The sequence below is a fragment of the Podarcis cretensis genome (assembly GCF_951804945.1).
Source record: "Podarcis cretensis genome assembly, chromosome: 13".
NCBI classification, from domain to species: Eukaryota; Metazoa; Chordata; class Lepidosauria; order Squamata; family Lacertidae; genus Podarcis; species Podarcis cretensis.
In genome coordinates this window covers 24590343-24612138 of record NC_137182.1, presented here as the reverse complement: position 1 = coordinate 24612138, position 21796 = coordinate 24590343, and the positions used below count along the sequence as shown (strand labels likewise).

General features: G+C 47.5%; 1 protein-coding gene across 3 annotated transcripts in view; it reads right to left on the bottom strand.

The window, feature by feature from the left end:
* ARHGAP23 (Rho GTPase activating protein 23) overlaps positions 1-21796 on the bottom strand; it is a 178436-nt gene that overhangs the window by 131373 nt on the left and 25267 nt on the right. Inside the window, exon 1 of one of the 3 annotated variants that reach the window (XM_079949228.1) lies at positions 14251-14406. The exons of the other annotated variants lie outside the window; for them this stretch is intronic. Coding sequence (XP_079805354.1) covers positions 14251-14313 — 63 coding nt within the window. The 5' untranslated portion in view covers positions 14314-14406. Of the gene's footprint in view, positions 1-14250; positions 14407-21796 lie in introns of those variants that run through there. 3 annotated transcript variants of the gene reach the window in all.

Genomic DNA, 21796 nt, shown 5'->3' with positions numbered 1-21796 from the left:
TTGAAATCAGAGGCATTTCCCCCAGAAAAGCAAGTCTTTTGACTTCCTGTTTTCTTTTAAAGCATGGAACCCTGGAAATAGATTCTGGCTTCGTGATTATGTTCCTTTTTTAAACAAAAAATAAAATAAAATACGAAGCAAAACACAATGAGCTATTTCCTGCGGCAAGCCTGGAAGGGATACCTCATAATTCACGTTCTGGTCTGTCCTACGACTGTGGGTGGGATATCCTAACTTACAAGGTCAGTGGGGAAAGAGAGTTTTCCCCCCTCCCCTGTCCAACACACATTACTCTTCACAACGCTCTCCTTAAAAAATATCCTAAAAGTCTCAAATTACTGCAGAAATATTTGCTTGGGTGAGGTAAAACAGGTGGAACCATATGGAATGGGGAGAAATCTCCACAATAGGCCTCAATTGGGATTTTCTAGCTATTGTGCATGCCCCAATCATCCAAGAGAGCACACAAATGAAAAAAAAAAGATACCACAATTAACTTTGGTGCTTTTCTGACTCCCATTTGCCTGTGTGACAGGTGGAGTTGAGTAGCTGGGGTTGCCATATTTCAAAAAGTAAAAACCAGGACACCCTGAAAGTGGTTGAGCGGTTTTTTAGGAAGACCCCCAAGTGGTTTTTTTTTTTAGGAAACCACTGAAAACGCAGTTTTTCGATTGACTTGCCTACGATCCAGGAAAAAGTGCCGCCTTTCAGAAATTCCCCCCGGACATCAATTCTGCCTTTGAAATCCCAGTAATGTCCAGGGAAATCCAGATATATGGCAGCCCTATGCGTAGCAATAACTGTGAAAACCTAGCACAGGTGTGGTGGAATCTCTGGCCCTCCAGGTGTTGCTGAACTACAACTCCCATCAGTGGTGTAGTGGTTAAGAGCGGTAGACTCATAATCTGGTGAACTGGGTTCACGTCTCCGCTCCTCCACATGCAGCTGCTGGGTGACCTTGGGCTAGTCACACTTCTTTGAAGTCTCTCAGCCCCACTCACTTCACAGAGTGTTTGTTGTGGGGGAGGAAGGGAAAGGAGAATGTTAGCCGCTTTGAGACTCCTTCGGGTAGTGATAAAGCAGGATATCAAATCCAAACTCCTCCTCCTCCATCATCCTTGGCCATTGGCTACGATTGGTGAGGCTGGTGGGAGTTGTAGTTCAGCATCATTCAGAGGCTCCCCAGCCCCAACCTAGTTAAAATGGACCTTTCCTCTTCTAAGTGCCGTTCCCCTTTGGAGAGGATCAGAGACTTGTATTCCAATCCTACTTGGGAGAGACCCAACCCAACAAGGCTTTTCTTCCTCTAGCAGAGGGTTAGACCACCAATCACGGGGGCCCTCTTCTCCTTTAAGAGCAGGAGGAAGACTGGAGAGCGGGCTCAGCTCATTATACTCCACCTACCTTCAGAAACTACCAGATGTTTTCCCACAGATTACTAGCAGTACTGTTTTCATCTCTCTCCATCTCTCGTCTTCCGCCCCCTCCACTTCAGCCCACACACATACACAAGTCTCAAGGACTGGGAGCATCTCGCTGAAGGCCTTTCCTTTTGATCACACATCTCACCCACCACATTCCCCCTACCCCAGTCAATTCTGGCCTATCCAGAGGGGTAGCCAATGCATTGCTCTCCAACCGTTTGCGGACTACATCTCCCATCAGCCCTTGCCGGCACAGCCAATGCTCAGGGGTGGTACCGGTACATGCTGCAGTTCGTCAGCATCTGGAGGGTGTGATATTAAGAACCCTTATATCTGGGAGATGATAGGTTTTATTTTATTTTTAACCTATTCCCTGAGTTACCGTATTTTTCACCCTATAGGACGCACTTTTTCCCCTCCAAAAATGAAGGGGAAATCTGTGTGCGTCCTATGGGGCGAATACAGGCTTTTGCTGAAGCTTGGAGAGCGAGAGGGGTCGGTTCTCCCCAGCGCCAGCCCCACAAGCTAGGGGGACAGCGGGGAGGCAGAGCGCCGCCATACTGCTGTTCCCCGACCTGGTTTGATTTCCCTGACCTGGTTTGGGGGGGGAATAAAGGGGGGAAAATTTCCTTTATTTCCCCCCAACAAAACTAGGTGCGTCCTATGGGACGGAGCGTCCTATGGGACGAAAAATACAGTATTCCAAAACGTTTCCCTGCCACGTGGGTGGGACCTAATTTCTTACACTGCTGCAAAAAGCCTCTGGGACTCCATGGCTTTATACATGTACAAACTATGGCTTTCCTAAGTGTTTGTGAATGTTTTTCTGTATTTTGTTATGTTTCTTCATTTCGTACTGATGGGAAAATTTGTACATAGTCCCTGCCCTCCCTGGTTCGAGCTGTGTTGCATAGAGCCTGTCTACAGTAAATAATGATTAAATAAAACAAAAACAGGAATTATCCCTATCTGTAGAGAGAAATGGATGAAATGTGGAGGTAGTTAAGGATGTTACAGACCTTGAAAGCGTGGCTAAATTCCAAGTCACCGCTGTTTGGAGAGAAGATTTCTGTCGTTCTACAATCGATTGACTCATAAGAAAAGAGAAAGAGATAACTAGAAACAGCTAGCCAGGGTCAAAGATTGTTAACTTCCCCGTCCACTACAAAAAGTCTTCTGTGGTGTAATGTGCCTTACCAAGAGTCCACATTTGTGATTGCTGGCCAGCTCACCACCGACAGGTGAATTTATTTAATCAGATAAAAGCCATCATACTTCCCCAAATCCTGTAGAAGGGCAAGATTTCACCCTGACCTTGTGCAAAGCCTCTCAGGGAGACTTGGAATGCAGCAATACATCTTCCAGTTTCGCTAAGTGTCTCCAAAGATAGTGCAAGGCCAAGGAGAGGCCCCACACCCTTCTTCTGGGCTCCAGAGTAGTAGTAGTAGTAACAATACTACTACTACTACTACTAATAATAATAATAATAATAATTCATTATTTATACCCTGCCCATCTGGCTGAGTTTCCCCAGCCACTCTGAGCGGCTTCCAATTGAATGTTAAAAACAATACAGCATTAAATATTAAAAACTTCCCTAAACAGGGCTGCCTTCAGATGTCTTTTAAAGATAAGATAGCTACTTATTCCCTTCACATCTGAAGGGAGGGCATTCCACAGGGCGGGCGCCACTACCGAGAAGGCCCTCTGCCTGGTTCCCTGTAACCTCACTTCTTGCAATGAGGGAACCGCCAGAAGGCCCTCGGCGCTGGATCTCAGTGTCCGGGCTGAACGATGGGGGTGGAGATGCTCCTTCGGGTATACAGGACTGAGGCCGTTTAGGGCTTTAAAGGTCAGCACCAACACTTAGTAGGAAGGCTCTCCCTAGCACCACAAACAGAGAGCAACAAGGTGTCTCCGAAGTTAATCCTCAAGGACAGCCTCTCCCAATATACGCCATCCCGGACTCTGTGTTCATCATTTGAGACCCATGTGAGGTCCAGAGTGTGGCAACACGAGAACAAGCCTTCTCTCTGTAGTGGCTCCCCATTTGTGGAATGCTCTCCCCAAGGTGGTTTGCCTGGCACCTTCATTATATATTTTTAGACGCCAGGCGGAAACGTTCCTCTTCAACCAGGCCTTTGGCTGATTAATATTCTACAGCCTTTCAAATGTGTCTGTGGGAAAGGAGGGGTATTGTTTTGTTGTTAGCGTTTTTAATCATTTACTTGTTTTTAAAAAGTAAAGGTAAAGGATCCCTGGACAGTTAAGTCCAGTCAAAGGCGACTATGGGGTTGTGGTGCTCATCTCGCTTCAGTCCAAGGGAGCCGGCATTTGTCCACAGACAGCTTTCCGGGTCATGTGGCCAGAAAGACTAAACCACTTCTGGTGCAACGGAACGCCTTGATGGAAACCAGAGCACATGGAAGCGCCATTTGCCTTCCCGCCGCAATGGAGCCTATTTATCTACAGTGGTACCTCGGGTTAAGTACTAAATTCGTTCCGGAGGTCCATTCTTAACCTGAAACTGTTCTTAACCTGAAGCACCACTTTAGCTAATGGGGCCTCCTGCTGCTGCTGCGCCGCTACTGCACGATTTCTGTTCTCATCCTGAAGCAAAGTTCTTAACCCGAGGTAATATTTCTGGGTTAGCGGAGTCTGTAACCTGAAGCGTATGTAACCTGAAGCGTATATAACCCGAGGTACCACTGTACTTGCACTGGTGTGCTTTCGAACTGCTAGGTTGGCAGGAGCTGGGACAGAGCAACAGGAACTCACCCCATTGTGCGGATTCGAACTGCCAACCTTCTGATCATCAAGCCCAAGAGGCTCAGTGGTTTAGATCTGTATTTTATTCTGTGAACTGCCCTGAGATCTTATGAAGAAGGGAGGTATATTACTTACATACATAAATACATACATACATACATGGACCGCTCTCTCCGATCCAAAAGTGCTATCCCTCCAAAGCTCAGCACAACACCAAAAATGAGATTCCACACTCCCAGCAGGGTCTTTAGGAAGCACAGCCAGCCAAAAATGTGTGGGTCTCTGTGCTTTGCTGAGTCACAGTGCCATTAAGTGCCCTGTTCTCACCACATTCCTGAGCTAATGGACATCTGGCCGCAGAAAGCGCAGGAAGCTGCCTTATGCAGAATTGGATCGCTCCATCTATCTGGAGGTGCTAAGGACTGAACCTGAAATCTTCTGCATGCAAAGACCTAGATGGCCAGGCTGACTTTCTGTTTAATGGCTCACGTCCCACAGCTGTTCACCATTCAGGAGCCCTGCTTTGGGGTGGGGTGAGAAGCAGCAACTATGACTCTTTGGCCTCCCCTTCCCACAACCCTGCGGCATGTAAAGCTCCCTTGTTTGTCCACGCCATGCCAATCAAAAGCATGTATCGTGTTCCACTGCCAAGCCCTGTGTACCGATTTTCTCCCCCCTCTCATGACGCCACTTTTGAACAACAAAAAAAAAAACCCACACACAACCTTCTGGTTGTGGTGTTAAATCACCTCTTTGCTGACTACAACTGGCCACAACTGAGAACCCGGGGCTTATTAAAGGGATGGAGAACCCTTTAATTTATTGGACTACAACTCCCATCATCCCTGATCACTGGCAATGCCAGCTGGAGATGGTAGGAAATTGGGAGTCCAGCACACTACCTCCCATCAGAAAATTTTGCCCCGCTCCCATCTTGTTAAAACCGGGCAGTCCCCTTGCTCCAACAGCTGTTTTCAGCTTAAGGTTAATTGAACCTAAGGTAAGGTTACCAGATGTCACCGTTTCCAGGGGGCAGTCCCCGTACAAATCAGTCCCCATACAAAATCCACTGAAGTTGAAAAGTGTCCCCAGATTCATTGAAAAAAATCTGGTAACCTTAGTAAGTCCCACCATTCTAAAGAACAACATGTATTGATCCACAATAGGCGGTCTACTCCAAGTAAGGTTCTGGCCCGGAATGGGGGAGGGGGTGGGGAAAAGAGAGAGAAAAGGGTCTGTGGTCAATCATTACCAAGTTGGCAAGAATGTGACCGAAAAGCACCACAATGGGGCTACTGTGCTAGAAGCAAGGGTAGCAGTTCCCCATCCCCCAGCCTCCTCCGCGAATCCTTTCCCTCACGAGAAGGCTCATGAAGGGGACCACTGTTGATGTCTCTCTCTGCCTCCACCATGCTGGGACACGGCGTCTCCGATCATTGTCAGGCAGCAGGTTAGGGCTGGGAGAGGCCTACTGGGCCAGAAGTCTACCAGGGCTTACTTTCTTGATATGAGAAGCGTCGGAGTTTGAGGCCCGCCCCGGAAGACTGCCCCAGATGGGTTCTGGCAGCCTCTTCTTTTACACCATCATAGGGCTCAGGGATACCTGGTTTTCAAAACTGTGATAGACCACCAGCTAATCATCGTGATAAGGTAAAGGTAAAGGGACCCCTGACCATTAGGTCCAGTCGTGGCTGACTCTGGGGCTGCGGCGCTCATCTCGCTTTATTGGCCGAGGGAGCCAGCGTACAGCTTCCGGGTCATGTGGCCAGCATGAATAAGCTGCTTCTGGCAAACCAGAGCAGCGCACGGAAACGCCGTTTACCTTCCCACCAGAACGGTACCTATTTATCTACTTGCACTTTGATGTGCTTTCAAACTGCTAGGTGGGCAGGAGCAGGGACCGAACAATGGGAACTCACCCAGTCACAGGGATTTGAACCGCCAATCTTCTGAACAGCAAATCCTAGGCTCTGTGGTTTAACCCACAGCGCCACTTGCGTCCCCAAACATCGTGATACATTGATATATATCACGATGTCTGAAATAAGGATGAAGCTATGTAAAGGCATCAAGCGGCTTCACGGTTTTCCCCGCACTGTGATTTTTTGCATAATGATTCGCAATATATTGCCAAGTCAAAAATTATGAAACCAGTATCACGATATGGGCTTCAAACTAGTTCGGACAGTGTATCATTATCAATGCAGTCATATCTCGGAAGTCGAACAGAATCTGTTCCGGAAATCAGTTCGATTTCCAAAATGTTCAGAAACTAAGGCACAGCTTCCAATTGGCTGCAGGAAACTCCTGCAGGGTAGGGTTAAGGAACAATGGTATAATGCATGACCTGCACAACTTGCTTTGTTCTTTTTCTTTCGAGCCTATTGTTGTTTGCTTCATCCTATAGTATATACTGTAATAATGTTTGGAAATCTCTTCTTTTTTTTTTTTTAAGAAAAGGAACAGTGCTTACTAGTTTGGACCCAGAATGATCTATCTGCAGCAGATCATTATGCTAACTGTGTGGTGAGGACGGCACTCTATAGTGTTGAACTTGCATTGAGAACAGGTCTCAGAACTGAGCTCCGGTACAAGAGTTCAGTACAAGTCGAACCCTGTGGCGTTTTGAAAAGTCACAAAGAAAAAACTTTCAGAATGCACAGCTCGGTGCTGGCACTGTAGGTTCAAATTCAGTGCTGCCAGCTCAGCGCTAGGATCCCTTGCCAGTTCCCAAATTCACCATTTGTATGCGCTAGGTGTGTGGCTACACACTTTTCTGGTATTTCAAGTTCACAGTTGCAAGGGGAAGGAGAGAGAGAGAGAAGGAAACCTAGCTGGGAAACTCGAGCATCTGCCAAGCAGCAAGCTATAAAAAAAGCCACCAGCAACCAGAGAGCACAATTTATAGAAGGAATACAGATGTGGAGAATATGGAGGGGAGGATAATAAAATGTTAAGAATTCAGAAGCCCATTAAACATTTCTCCCTTTGACTCCTCATTCCGTGGTTTAACTCCTTGAACCCATTCATCAGATACTGCTTGTGCATTTGCAAGACTCCACCCACCCCACACAACGCTGAGGTCTAGAAACTTTATTTTACTTCTTTATAATAATAAAAAAGATGAAGAAAACTAAGATTTGAAGTGGGCTGAAAAATCCACAGGTCCCATACTGGGGTACCTCATTCCACCCTACCAAAAGTTCAATTTAATTTTTTAAGGCTGGCTTGCACACACACAGCTGCATAATCTGAGACAGGAAAAATATGAGCCAATGAACAGTAAACACAAATACATTTATCAGCAAGATGTACAGCAGTTGCTCACACTCTCATGCAAATCGCAAGAGGTGGGTAGCCACGTTCCAAGAGATGACTGGATGCTCAAACTTGGTGATGTCACAACCACACAGTCTTGTGAACGATCTCACATCTGGTGGTCTGTAGTGTGCAAGAATTACCTCCGGGCAACGAGACAGGGGAAATTTGCAAAAGCTGGCTTTTTCCTCCAACTATTAAATGACAAATGACTAATGTGTGGGCTGGCAGGCTGCTAACAGTTGTAGGCTTCGTTTACAAAGCAATGTAGTAATTTCTAAATCAGCTAAACAGTGTGAACGAGGAGGGTGGTGGATCTCGGTGAACGCAGTTCAGTGCTAAACAGCACAGAGATCGTTCTACCTGCGACGTTTGCTCCATATTCTAAAATCTCCTGGCAAGAAATTCCAAGGGCATGCCACACTCGGACGCAGAATTCCAGCGGCCTAGCACAGCAGCCGGTTGTGGCGAGGGAGCAGAACAAACTTTCCTCTTGGCTTGAGTCTGCTTGGCGGCCTGCCTACTTCTGCAAGGATGGAGTGTCCTTTTAAACCATAAATAGCACTTTAAAAAAAGTTAAAGAACCACACATATGCAGCATGATGAGCTAGGATTTCTCAAGGAACCACGTGGATTTAAGAGGCGTACCTTCCCGGGCTCGCTGCATCCACACCCCATAAAGGCAAAATTTCCAACAGAGATGAAAAGTAAAAATGCAAAGAACACTGGGGATTTCTTTGCAGCATAGCCTGCTAGCCGTCTCCAAGCCATTTTAACAAGTCCCAAGAGGCCAGGCAAGTATCCAGAGTATTCTCTTCCACGCTCCCTCCATTATTATTATCTTTTTGCAGACACAAAAACTCTCCTCAAACATGCAGCAAATGACGCGATCGAGACTAATATGAACCCTGAAGCAAGGAGGAGGGAGTGATGCAAAAATTAACAAGACGCTGCTACGTCTCGCTTTCGGCCCGGGGCCTATTTGCTTTCAGTCCTCAGAAATGCTATTTCAGGATTACTGAAACCCTGCCCCCCCCCAACACACACACACACAATGTTGAGAACCCTCACATGTCCATTAGCATCTTACTTCAGGAAAATATTTCACATTTCTAGAAGCTAGAAAGCCAAACATTAAACTGTTTAGGAACGAGCCCCTTCCTCAGAGCTGGTGGGGAGTGAGAGAAATGTCCAAATTCTTAGGGGCCAACAATCCAGTTTCAGCACAGCTATTTCCAGACTCGAGCCCAACCAGGTAGTTGAAATAAAAGAGTTGCTCTCTCACTCCCTCCCACTGCAAGCCACTGACTGGTGCTCACGAGCATCTCTTTCCTTCGCCTCACATTCTGTTCCCTTCGTAAAACCTCCACACCCATTGCCTACACCTTAGCCATACCCAGAGCTAGCAATTTGAACAATGCACACACTGGAAAAGGCATCATTTTCTTGTGGCACAATGGAGACGCTTTATTGGCATCAGCATAACTTGGAGGCCAAAGCTAACTAGACTTTAATTAGAATACAAAGAGAGAGAGAAAGGTGAAGGAACTCAAGAAGGTATCATCTCCAGGTATACAGAAACTGGGTGTATCAACTCAGCAAGGATAGGCACTCTCCACATAATCATTTAGCGCTCAAATCAGTCTCTTTGTGTATTGTGTGTATTTTTACTGTAGATTCTACCAAGAGGTTCAGAGAACACATAATTTACCCCCTTACGAAGCAGTTTCCTGATTGATCCTTAAAGACCCTTCTGAGTATTTTCTCTGAGGGGGGTCTAATGAATCCATTACTGAAGAGGTGCCATTATATCTGAATGTTGTGATATCTCTTAGACCTGCCACGATGGTTCGCTCTTAACTTGGCACCTTTTGTTCTTCTGAGGTTGAAATTATGCATTTTTACAGTTTGTACTTTCTTTAATGGCTGGTCGGCCGTAATAAATATTTGATTGACGGAACTCTGCATCCGTACAGAATTGCTCTCTCCGACAGCACATCTGTATGTTTAGAGAGAGGAAATCTTCCGAGCCCATGATTAACATGAGAGATGAATTCCTAGGACCGGAAACCTTGCTTTTTCACCCCAAACACAACCTGCTCCTCACCCTGCTCCCCTTTATGGGCTGTTCACACTTAGCAATTTACTCACTGCTTGAACTACCATCGGGTGTGTCCCCCGCTACCATACGTTTACACCTGATCAGCCATAATATGATGCTAAATTACTGCTGGGAGATTTAGCAGTAGTTTCAAGCCTTCGGGGAAGGGAGAGCAGTAAAACAGCCACTGCAGGTGATTCTCATTAAGCCTCCAGTTCGGCTGGGCAGAAGAAATAGTTGAACAAGAGAGCTTTTCTCTTCTTCTAAGACAAGACATCCTCCATTCCTCCCCACTTTACTCAGTGCAGGTTTTTCTCCTTCTCAGCCATGGGACATCACAAACAGGAACGAAAGCAGCTTAATTCCTGCTGAAGTCATCGCTTCCTGCCAAAGATCACATGGAAGTCAAACGGCTGCTGTTTGAGAAGGCAAGTATGAAAAAAAAGGAACTTGGCCACAGGATCTACCCAAGTGATGCTGATGCGACCCCGTGTCAAACTATGGACTCAGAATCCATATAGAACAGGAACAGCAGTGTCAACAGTAGTGAAATCTTAGCATGTGGGACCAAGGCAAAAACGGTTCCTGCCTCAACTTTGTAATAGCAATGTCCATTTGGAAAATAAAAGGCAATGGGCGTGGTTTGAAAGCCTTTCCCTTAAATCTCAAGTGTCTTGGGGATGGCTGTGTTTATTCAGTAGTGAAGAAAAGGCATTCTGCACATGCTCAGAGACATCCTTATTAGTCACGTTGCAGGGCCACCAGTTCTCAAGGCAAGAGTGTCTCAGGCTAAACCTCTAGCAAACGTCCCATGTATAGGTAGTGATCATTTTGTGCATGTCCAATTGACGTGTGGGTCCTTTTGAACCTGGAAGAGGGCAGAATGGAGGTGGGCTTACGCATGCTCCGCCGATGCCCACAGGGGGCCAGGAACAGAGCCTCCATGCAAAATGATCACCACCTGTACTACAATCCTGAACTTATTGTTTCCATAGTTTGTCAGCCACCTCTTGGGCTTCACTACGTTATGTTTCTTGCCGGGAAACACTTAAAGATAGTTGACACATAAGCTCTGGCTTATCAGAATCATTCCCAGAATCATATTTTCAACACTAGAGCCCGGCCTTTGGATCGACTAAAGTGATAATAGAGACACAAGTTTTCTGAACACGTGCGAAGAGTTCTTTTCTCAGGGTCTGTCTGAATAGCCACAGACAGCCCCCGACACAAATGAGATTTTAGGGAACTGGGGTTCCAAAATGTAACTTATTTACATAATTCATCTCCTCCCCCTTCAAAAACAAATTATATTTCCCGGGCAGCTAACAGTGTATACAGAAGAGCTGTGCTGGCTGGGGGGTGGGGGATGATATGGTGGGCACAAGGTTGGGGAAGGTAGCACTGACCTGGAACTTAATAAGAACGCACTGTTGGAATTACACCCACAATGGCAAATTGTTAAAATTTAGAGGGAGGAGGGTGGCGTCGAGAAATGAAATTGAAGAGCATTGCAAAGCAAAAGCCAGAGGCAAGGTTCCGCCACATTTTTTTAAAAAAACAGAAAAAAGGAAAGAAAGAAAGGACATCCCATCCGGTTAAAAAAGCACCGGCGTAACCGGAAAAATTAGACAGGCAGGCAGGAACTTCTGTACACTGGGAAGCAGATAAGCAGGGAAGAGTGGAGCCTGTGGGGGAGACCAAGTTGACAAGGAAACTCAAATGAAAGGAAAGAACAAGAAAAGGCATGGGTGATTTTTTAATTCGGAACCGGAGGATGGACAAGGCCCATTCTGGGTAAAAGTACTTGGCTGCAGAAAGCTAGAGCCAGCAGTGAATATGTCTTAAAAGGAATGGACCTGCCCAGAAGTCAAACAGCCCAATACCAGATGTGTAGGAGGCAGACCGCAGCCCTTTGATGGCAGCATAGAAGTCCAGCATAGAAATGCTGTCTACACATGCTCAGAGGCACACTATTTTTACTCTTACTATAAGAACAAGTGTCAGGATGGCGACCAAGTTGAAATAAAGCTTTAAAATATACAGCCCACGAAGGATGGAGATAAACTCATGGCTGTTCATGCAAATATATGATGGGAAAGATTGCTACATCAACAGCACAGGAAGTTTTAAAAGCAAATTGCAGGTTTGGGATGAGGTAGGGGAACACCTGTTTTTTTAAAAGAGCATCCACTGGGATTTTCCGGGAGCAAGGGGAAATGTTTAAGCAAGCAACACCTTTGCAATGGCTCCCAAGGCCAAGATGACCTCAAAGCAGAAGCTCTTTCCAAAGCCAGGACTTAACCATGGATAATGTGCAGAAATAATCAAAGAACATGTGCAGAAGGAATGCATGTAATGGCAACCAGGTCCCTCATATCGCAAGACAGGCAAACAGAGCTTCCTGGTCAGAACATGCAGTTAACTTTGAGCATGTGCCCTTAAAATGCCTTGCCTTGGGCCTGGCCCATATGGGCAGAAGACTGAGGAGGGAATGGGCTTGTAGCATGGACTCTAGGGCTTTGTGCAGTAAGTGAGGGATCATGGATTTGAACCCCTGAATTGTTAGTTTTTTAAGAGCCTAGGACTTGCTGATCAGAAGGCCAGCGGTTCGAATCCCCATGACGGGGTGAGCTCCCGTTGCTCGGTCCCTGCTTCTGCCAACCTAGCAGTTCGAAAGCACGTCAAAGTGCAAGTAGATAAATAGGTACCACTCTGGCAGGAAGGTAAACAGCGTTTCCGTGCGCTGCTCTGGTTTCGCCACATGACCCAGAAGCTGTAAGCCGGCTCCCTCAGCCAATAAAGCAAGATGAGCGCCACAACCCCAGAGTCGGTCACGACTGGACCTAATGGTCAGGGGTCCCTTTACCTTTACTTTATGCAAGTTAAAGAAAAAAGGAATCTCAGGAAGCCTAGAGCCTCTCTCCTTGCGGGCTTTCTAGGGAAGTTGTACGTATATGCATTTTACAGTGGGGAGTATTTAAATACAAATCACCCACCTGTGGTCTAAAGTGGCACAGTGCCCAACACTGCCATGATCAGACACTTATTAAATGTGAAATGGGGGGGGGGATACATTCAAAAAAAGCTAGCATGGAGAAAGGTGATGGGGAAGCATACCTGGCAAGAACGGGGACCTGAAACAAAATGAATCAGGAAAGCTCAGAGGCAGATCCACTGGATTTGAGGAGGGGCGGTGTTACACTGCAATATGGGGCAATCCCCAACAAGTGCCCATGTCAAAACCATACACACCTCAAAAGATGGGGAAATAGCTCTACGGAACATCCACCCCTGCCAGCAATTAGCATTGCCAAAGGATGACAGAGACATGTGGATCCCCTTCATGAATGTAAGCAAATGAACCATGGATATTCCACAAGTAAGGATCCACCTGAAAAGCACCCCAGGTTCCTGCTGAGAGCACTGAGCAGCCACATGATCCACACCCTCTTTGATCCCACCGAGCTCAAGCAGTAGCCAAACTCACCTCCCAAGTAGCTATTTTCCTTCCTGTTTTCCTGAATCAGCAAGAGTCTTTGATGCTAGCATACCAGCAAGCTTCAGATTCCACCCCCCCCCCACAAAAGCCTATCCCTGAACCATAAAAAGCCACAAGCATCAAGGCCACACACACCCCTACCCAGCTATTAACTCCATCCAAAGGACAAAGGCGGGGGTACCAGAGAACATACCGAAACAAGCCATTCTGCCCCACCTCCCATTTTCCATGCCAGCACCATGCCTACATCACATGCCTTTTACTGAGACAGGCTAACTCAGTATTGTCTACACCAGCCATAGGCAAACTCAGCCCTCCAGATGTTTTGGGACTACAACTCCCATCAGCCCTGACCACTGGTCCTGTTAGCTAGGGCTTGCCAAGGTTCCAGGCAGAGGACCTTCACAGCTTTACCTAGAGATGCCAGGGACTGGACCTGGCACACCTTCCTCGTGCCAGACATCTGTGCTGCCACTGAGCTACAGCTGTTTTACTCCAGAATTCAAAAACAAAACACTAAACCACGTTGGGTTCCAAATTCACAGGCACTACCACAGATTAGAATCCCCACTTTGTATATGTTCACATTCCCACAGTTGAATCACCTTGAGTGGGGCAAGGATGACAGGACATTCCCAGCCCAGCCTGGAAATGCCAAGAGACTGAACCCAGAATCTTCTGCACTCAAAGCAGGTCCACCTTTCACCACGAACACGCACCCTTCTTCATCCCCCCCCCCAGTTCAACCAGTATTAGCTTCCAGCACTTGACCACTATAACCCCTCTCTCTTTCCTCCCAGTAAATTCTCCCTGGGATCACAGAATTGTGGAATTGGAAGAGACCACCAGGGTCATCTAGTCCAACCCCCAGCAATGCAGAAATCTTTTTTGCCCAACACAGGGCTGGAAGCCACAGCCCTGGGATTAAGAGTCTCCCTAACAGCCCCTCTTGATCCTCCAAGCCCACCCAGCATAATCCTTCTCTCCGCTCCGGGTCAGGCTTCTCTGCAAGCCTGCCCAGTTCGACCCAGGGCCGCCAGCCCAGCTTATTCAGCGCAGATGCACAAACACAAACACACACCCCACACACAAACACATACCCCTCCAGACCCACTTTCCTTGCCCCGGCGCGGGCTCACCTCGGGACTCCTTGGCGGTGGCGGCGGCGGGATCCCAACCAGGCAAAAGGCGACTCCATTCATCGGGCGCGGCGCTGGCCCCGACGGGGCGGACGAGCGGGGCGGGAAGCGAGAGCCGGCGGCGGCGGCGGCAGCAACAAGCAGCAGCAGCAGCAGCCAGGCTGGAGAGACTTTCGCTCGGCTGGGCCAGGCTGCCCAGGCAGCTCCGCCTCTTCCACGGCAGGAGGAGGAGGGAGAAGGGAAAAGGGAAAAGGGAAGGCCGGCCGCCCGCCCGCTAAGCCGGCCAAGGGGCGGAGGAGGAGCAGCAGCAGCGGGCAGGCGGGCCAGCCCCTCCTGGGTGGACGGGCAGAGCAGTCGGGAGAGACCTCCGCCCCGGAGGGGGTTTTTCGGGGGCAGGCGGCGGAGAGGGAGAGAAGGGCGGGAAAGGGGAGACGGAAGCGCACACAGGGGGCGAAAGGGACGGAGCAAGGAGAGAAAAGTCGAGGGCTGGGAAAGAGGCCGCCAGCCCAACCGGGAAGGAGACCCTCCCTCGAGGCAGGGGCAGAAACACGGACGTAGCCAAGGAGGGGCAGGGGGGCAGCTGCCCCCGAATCAACAAACAATGTATAACAAACTGAGGTTCTGCCCCCCCCCCTTAACAAAAGGCCTGCCCCCCACCCAACAATAATCCTGGTTACGCCCATAGGCAGAAAGACAGGCTTGGGAGACGCAAGAGAGAGGAGGACGAGCGGGAGGGTCCTTGGAGATCGGGGCCGGTGGTCTCTCTCACACACACACAAATGAACAGGGCAAAAAGATGAAGAAGGGACGCCTAGAAAAGGGTTTCCGAAATTTGGGTCTCTATCGGTTGTTGGACTAGAACTCCCATCATCCCTAGCTAGGAGGACCAGTGGTCAGGGATGATGGGAACTGTAGTCCGGGGGGAAAACAACAACAGCTGGAGACCCAAGTTTGGCAAACCCTGGCCTAGAATAGAGGACACAGCTGCGCCAGGCTGTGCTAGCCCTACTCAGAGCAGACCTGCTGAAATAAAGGCGTCGAAGTTAGTCGCGTGCATTCACTTCAATGGCTCTATCACTTACAAAAATGGGAAGTTTCTTCCATTTCAGGGCAAAGGAAATGACACTTCCAGGTGACATCTGAGGACACACAGCAGCATTAAGGGCGGGACCACTTCAGTTCCCAAGGCTGGGAAGTAAAGCGGGCGGGGATCAGCCACAACTCCCCTCTCAAGGAGAAAAGGATCGCCCCCATCCCAATGTTGAACCTGTGTTTGAAGTTCAGTTCAATGCCTTAAGCCTGCGGAAGAACACAGCCCAAGACAGGAGGTGTTTATGGGAAAGGCTGGCCCAGAACAGGAAGCTCAAAGGCCAGAGAATAGAAGAGATACCAGCACAGTCCAATTGAATAGCATACAGGGGCAGTGTGGGGTGGGCAGGAGAAAGACAATGGGCTGTCACAGCCAGGCACAGAAAAAACTGGCAATCTGAGGCCTGGCATCAGAGAGAACCCAGGGGCGGGCAGCCTGGTACGGACAGTCGGATGCGCCAACTATGCGCTGGTACAGGCTGAAGGAGGTTCATCACAAGGCATAGGTCACGGGGTGTTGTGTGTGTGTGTAAGGTTGCAGCAAGGATTGGCACATCCCCAGTGGGAGCAAGAAGGAGGAGCTACACACAAGCTGGAAATGTGGTATGAGGGATTTATTCTTGGACCCAGGGAGTCATTTTAAAAAATAATATAGAAGCACCAGTCTTCAAAGGCAGGCAGAGATGCACAGCGGCAGAAAATAGTAATTCTTTGCATTTCCACAGTACGTTTTCATGTGATCAAAGCATTTTACATACACTGTATTCACAGCCTGTCCAACAGCCCGGAACAGCAGAACCATTCCAGATTTTGAAACAGGTTGTGTGGGTGAAGGAGGTGAGACACAGAAAATAGTGGAGGAGGCAAGATTTGAAATCAGGTATCTCCCAGCTCGCTGTCTTAGCTGCAGCATCGTACACCAGATCTCCTCAACGTCCTTGATTGGAGTCTGCTTTTAGGAGCTGGAGAACCCATCCCTGAACAGAAGCAGCAAGAGCTGTCATGAACTGAGCAACCACAAGCCCACCCGCCTGCCCCACTGTAGTGTTGGAGGGGCAGGAATGATCCACCAAGCTTGCCCCCTTTCTACAGCCAGGCAAATTTCCCCCATGCGTCAGGGACCTTCACTGCCCCAAGTCATTTTCCTGTCCTTCCATAAGAGGGGATGTGAGATCATATCCTGGCTAGTCAGTTAATCAATCAACTCCTCACGACGGGGGCGGGGGGGGGAAGCTACATAGCTATACGGATGCATGGCATGTCTTCCCCCATCTCCCCAGCTTTTAAACAGGAGCAGTCTGGTCCTTCTTTGTAGACACGGTATGATGTACAATCCTAGGAGCAGTGTGCCATCGGGGCAAGGCCTTAGGGTGGATGGCCAGCACCCCACCTCCAGAGAGGAGCAGGAAGGCCCTTCCCCAAAAAACGCAGCAGGGCTAGCTTAACAAATTTTGAAGTGAGGCAATACATGTTTACTATCTAGAGATAAGTCCAGAGATTAAGGTCTGGTGCAACCTCAGAAGTCAAGAGGGACACAGCCAGCTCAGGCATTTACCAGGGCCCTGGCAGAGAGAGAGAGAGCCAGTACCCTAATGCAAGGCAAGCCTTGCTGGATCACACCAAAGACTCATCCAGCCCTTCCTTGCCATTTCCCCACCAACAGACATTTAGAGGTGTCCTGTCTCTGAACGTGGTGGTTCCATATAGCCATTGCGGCGAAAATAGCCAGTGACAGAACCCACCCTCCATGAACAGGTCTGGTCCACTTTTAATAGCAGCTACCACATCTCACCACAGAGTTAATTCCAAGACAAATTATATCCACCGTTCAAAGTTGTTGTTTAGTCGTTTAGTCGTGTCCGATTCTTTGTGACCCCAAGGACCAGAGCACGCCAGACCCTCCTGTCTTTCACTGCCTCCCGCAGTTTGGTCAAACTCATGCTGGTAGCTTCGAGAACACTGTCCAACCATCTCGTCCTCTGTCGTCCCCTTCTCCTTGTGCCCGCCATCTTTCCCAACATCAGGGTCTTTTCCAGGGAGTCTTGTCTTCTCATGAGGTGGCCAAAGTATTGGAGCCTCAGCTTCACGATCTGTCCTTCCAGTGAGCACTCAGGGCTGATTTCCTTAAGAATGGAGAGGTTTGATCTTCTTGCAGTCCATGGGACTCTCAAGAGTCTCCTCCTCTCAAGAGTCTCTTTTCTCTGTTCTCATTTAGAGTGCTGCCAATCAACTTGGCAGTGAATGATTCAGGACCAGGGGGTGGTGCAGGCAACTTACTTTATTTTTATTTAATTAATGGCTGGTTGCATTTATATACATACACTTTCTGGCAAGGCACCTGAGGTGGTTTACAATTTTAAAATACTACAAGCAGCAAAATGGTAGGATATGTAGAGAGAGTGAGTTCCTTCAGGCCAGCAGTTCCCTTCTGAAACAGGTTCTGGGTTCAAGACTTCCCAGTAGTGAAGGAATGGGGGAACTTAGGCCTGAGGGTCAAATGAGGCCCTCAAGGGCTCTCGCTACATGGGCCTCAAGACTCTCCCCTCAGGACACACTCACACTGCAAGTCGCTTCCTTCACCAACTCTGCTTTCGTAAGAATCTCCTTCAGTGTTTTTTGCCTGTCTAGGATGTCTCCTAGAACTCTGTTAGTCCTCCTGCTTGCCAAAATGGGAGGTGGGGAAAACTAGCCTTCCATAGAAATGTAAAATTCACATTTACTGCTCTGCCCACTACTGCCTCTGGCATGTGGCCCCGAAAAGGTTGCCCAGAATGGAATGTGGCCCCCATGCAGAAAAAGTTCCCTCACTTATGCAATAGCCCTACCCTTTCACAAGGGATTCCTGCCTTCCAATTCCAGGAACCTGGTTGTTGTTACAGAGGGACGAGCAAGCACTTTGCATGTGTTCAGAGTGACTCTTTGCTAATCCATGCATTCCAGGGCTGATGAGCAGTGGTATTTTCAAAATGGACCCATGTGCTGAAAAACTAAACTGTGGTTGAGAAGGGGGGAACAAAAGGTGTAACGATGATTTATCAGTTCAGCGCATTGTGGGCATCTGGAGTTAAGCCTCACAAAACTGAGGGCCGGCACGTAGCTCAGATTCCACAGCTGTAAGACTGTATCCTATTTTGTATTATTTGATCATAGCTCCCTTTATCTAGAGGGGGGGGGAGAGAGAGAGAGGAATAATAACAAAAAATGAAGAGAATCTATGCCCTCTGCTGGCTCTGGAGTGCAGCACAAGTTAGCGAGGAAAGTGGAGGAAATCTTCCGTTTTGGGGGTGAATTGAGGCGTCACCTTCCTACCTCTTCCCAGCTCTAGAAGTTCAAGGCTGGATTATCTAAAGGTATGGCTGCCACCCCTTCGTAGTTTTCTTCCTGGAGGGAGAGCTACTTTCCCTTCACACAACGAAGAGAGTGGCGCCCCGATACAATAGGCAGCAAGCCGCAGATTTAAAATATGATAAACACAGAGATGCCTTGGTAATATGGCAGTTTTCATTCCCCAAAAGGATATTACAGTTCAGCAGGGGGAGCAATTATCTGAAATCTATGTTCAGACTGATTCACTTTCAAGATTTACAGAGGCTGGATGAAGCACAATTCCTGCCAGGGGCTGAAGCACGCTAGCCAAGTGTTTGAACTGGACACAGTCCCATTCTTTGGACACCCATGCCATTCCTCTACAAGCTCCTATAGCTTTCGTTATACATTACACTTTAAAAAAAAATATTCTAGCATGATTTCTACTACAGAGCACTTTACCTGTATACATATCTTACTACAAGCAAATGCTCGCAGGTAGTGTTTGAGGACCGGGACATTTGTAGGTAGTATAAACACTGACAACTGGGAAACACTGGCCTACGAGCGCTCCATTTGGAGAACAGCCTTTACCAAAGGTGTCATGGGCTTTGAAGACACTCAAACTCAGGATGCAAAGGAGAAATGTGCTAAGAGGAAGGCACGCTTGGCAAATCTACACCGTGATCAACTCCCACCCAGAAACCTATGTCCCCACTGTGGAAGGACATGTGGATCCAGAATTGGCCTCCACAGTCACTTACAGACTCATTGCTAAAATGGTGTTTATGGAAGACAATCTTACTCGGCTATGAGTGATCAACAAAGATTATACCAGCCATCATTTATAGATAACAGGAGGCCTAGTATTCAATGATTGTCCTATATTGGTTCAGCTACAGGGAATCCTTAGCAGAGGCAAACTTCTAACAGCATCTATATTTTCATTTTTTTAACAAAATGTCAACCAATCAACAGTACAGTATCTCTTATGGACAGGGCCTATTCACAAACAAGAGGCTTAGTAGTCCAGCTGTTTTTGGACTACAACCCCCATCATCCCTAGCTAGCAGGACCAGTGGTCAGAGATGATAGGAATTGTAGTCCAAAAACAGTTGCGGAGACCCAAGTTTGGGAAACCATGGTCTCTAGATTTATGCCTATACTGTGTTCCACTTTGTGGCAACATTTTCTTAGCCATAGTGGCTAGGAATGTACAGTGGTGCCTCGCAAGACGAAATTAATCCGTTCCGTGAGGCTCTTCGTATAGCGGTTTTTTCGTCTTGCGAAGCAAGCCCATTGACAGCTTAGCGGATTAGCGCTATTAGCGGTTTAGCGGCTTTTAGCGATCAGCTGTTAAGCGGCTTATCAGCGGATCAGCTGATAAGCGGCTTAGGAAAAGGGGGGGAGGGGGAAAAACCCGCAGGAACTCGCAAGACATTTTCGTCTTGCGAAGCAAGCCCATAGGGAAATTCGTTTTGCGAAGCGCCTCCAAAACGGAAAACCCTTTCGTCTAGCGGGTTTTCCGTCTTGCGAGGCGTTCGTCTTGCGGGGCACCACTGTACAGTAAGTTGGCAGTCCCCAGTTCAATCTCACCTTAGTTGATGGATGGGAAACCTATAGCCTTCCAAAAGTCTCTGGACTACAATTCCCATCATCCCTGACTATTGGCCACGCTGGCAGGGGCTGACAGAAGTTAGAATCCAACACCTGGAAAGCCACAAGTCTCCCATCAGCACCTTAAACAAATCATTATCCAATCAGATGCATCATCCCCATCTGCAAAATGGGGATAAAACTGGCCTGCCTTATAGAACTGAAATTATAGATATAAATGCTTCTTCAACATTGAAATATGCTTTAGAAATGCTGTTTTGTTCTTAAAATAGAAAAAGGGAGGCAGTGAGAATGGGAATAAGACTGTGCATTGTATTTTTAAAGGTTTTGGGGTGGTATCTACACACTCCAACATAAGAAGTAAGCAGCATTCACATTTGAAAGTGCACCTAATTTATGACTGTAGTTTCTAAAGAACGGATATCCAAGATACGCCATTGAGTTTCCACAGAAAACCCACTGAGCAGAAAAGTGGACACGCCATAGAGATGAGGACACAGCTTTCACACATTCTCAATTACATAACTGTACAAAGGTAGACTCCTATCCTACACAAGAGTCAAAAGGGCCCCCTCTCTAATGCTGTACATCTATGCAGCTTATTCATCATAAGACCATATCATAGGACTCTAGGTCAGCAGGGGGTAATCTGTATTTTTCCACAGTCCAAGAGAATGCAATGTTTTTACTTGGGTCAGCACAGGCATTAAAAATGCGAGTCCATGCAATGATCACAAGCAGTTCAAGAATACCACTGAACAACAAACCCCAAACCCTGAAAGACTTAATTAGCACAGAACCTTCACTATGACATTTGTTATTAGATTCTCTTGCTAAATAAGATCCTGCTTCACATCACTGCATCTCTTTTCACTTTTCGGCCTGTCATTCACATTAAAAGGTAGAGAAACCCTATTCAAGGGGAAAGAGGCAACAGTAACTTAGGAATCAAATCCAACCCTCTGCCCAATGAGATCTTAGGCATGCCAACATCTTCTCAAGAATAGGTGTGTGTTAGTATCCTGCTCTTCAACAAGAGTCTCAAAGTTCACCAACATCTGGAGGGCCAAAGGTGCTGCACACCTGTTCTAACAGCCATGCACGACAGAAATTATTTTTCCATCTCCTGGAAAAACACCGCTCCACTCCATAAACTACCAAGCTTCTAGAAATCTCTGAGTTTGTGGCCTTCAGGGATGCTAAATAAAATGAATTTATTTGCGTGTGCACAGATAAAAGGCAGAACAGAAATCTGTTTATCTTCCCCAGTGCTTTCCCTTATCTCTTAGGAGATATAGTTGTGTACTACAAAAAGTTAAGTGATCAAAAAGTTTTGGATTACACTCTTGGCTGTATAAGGTTCCTGTTTAGTTGCAAACCGGCATATATATATGTGTGTGTGTGTGTGTGTGTGTGTGCGCGCGCGCGCGCATGCTGGGGTGGGGGTAGATTTAGTAAGCACTCAATATGGATGCTGCTCCAGGAAATAAACATTTTATAAAACGGGGAACTATCTTAGATCAGTCTTTTTAAA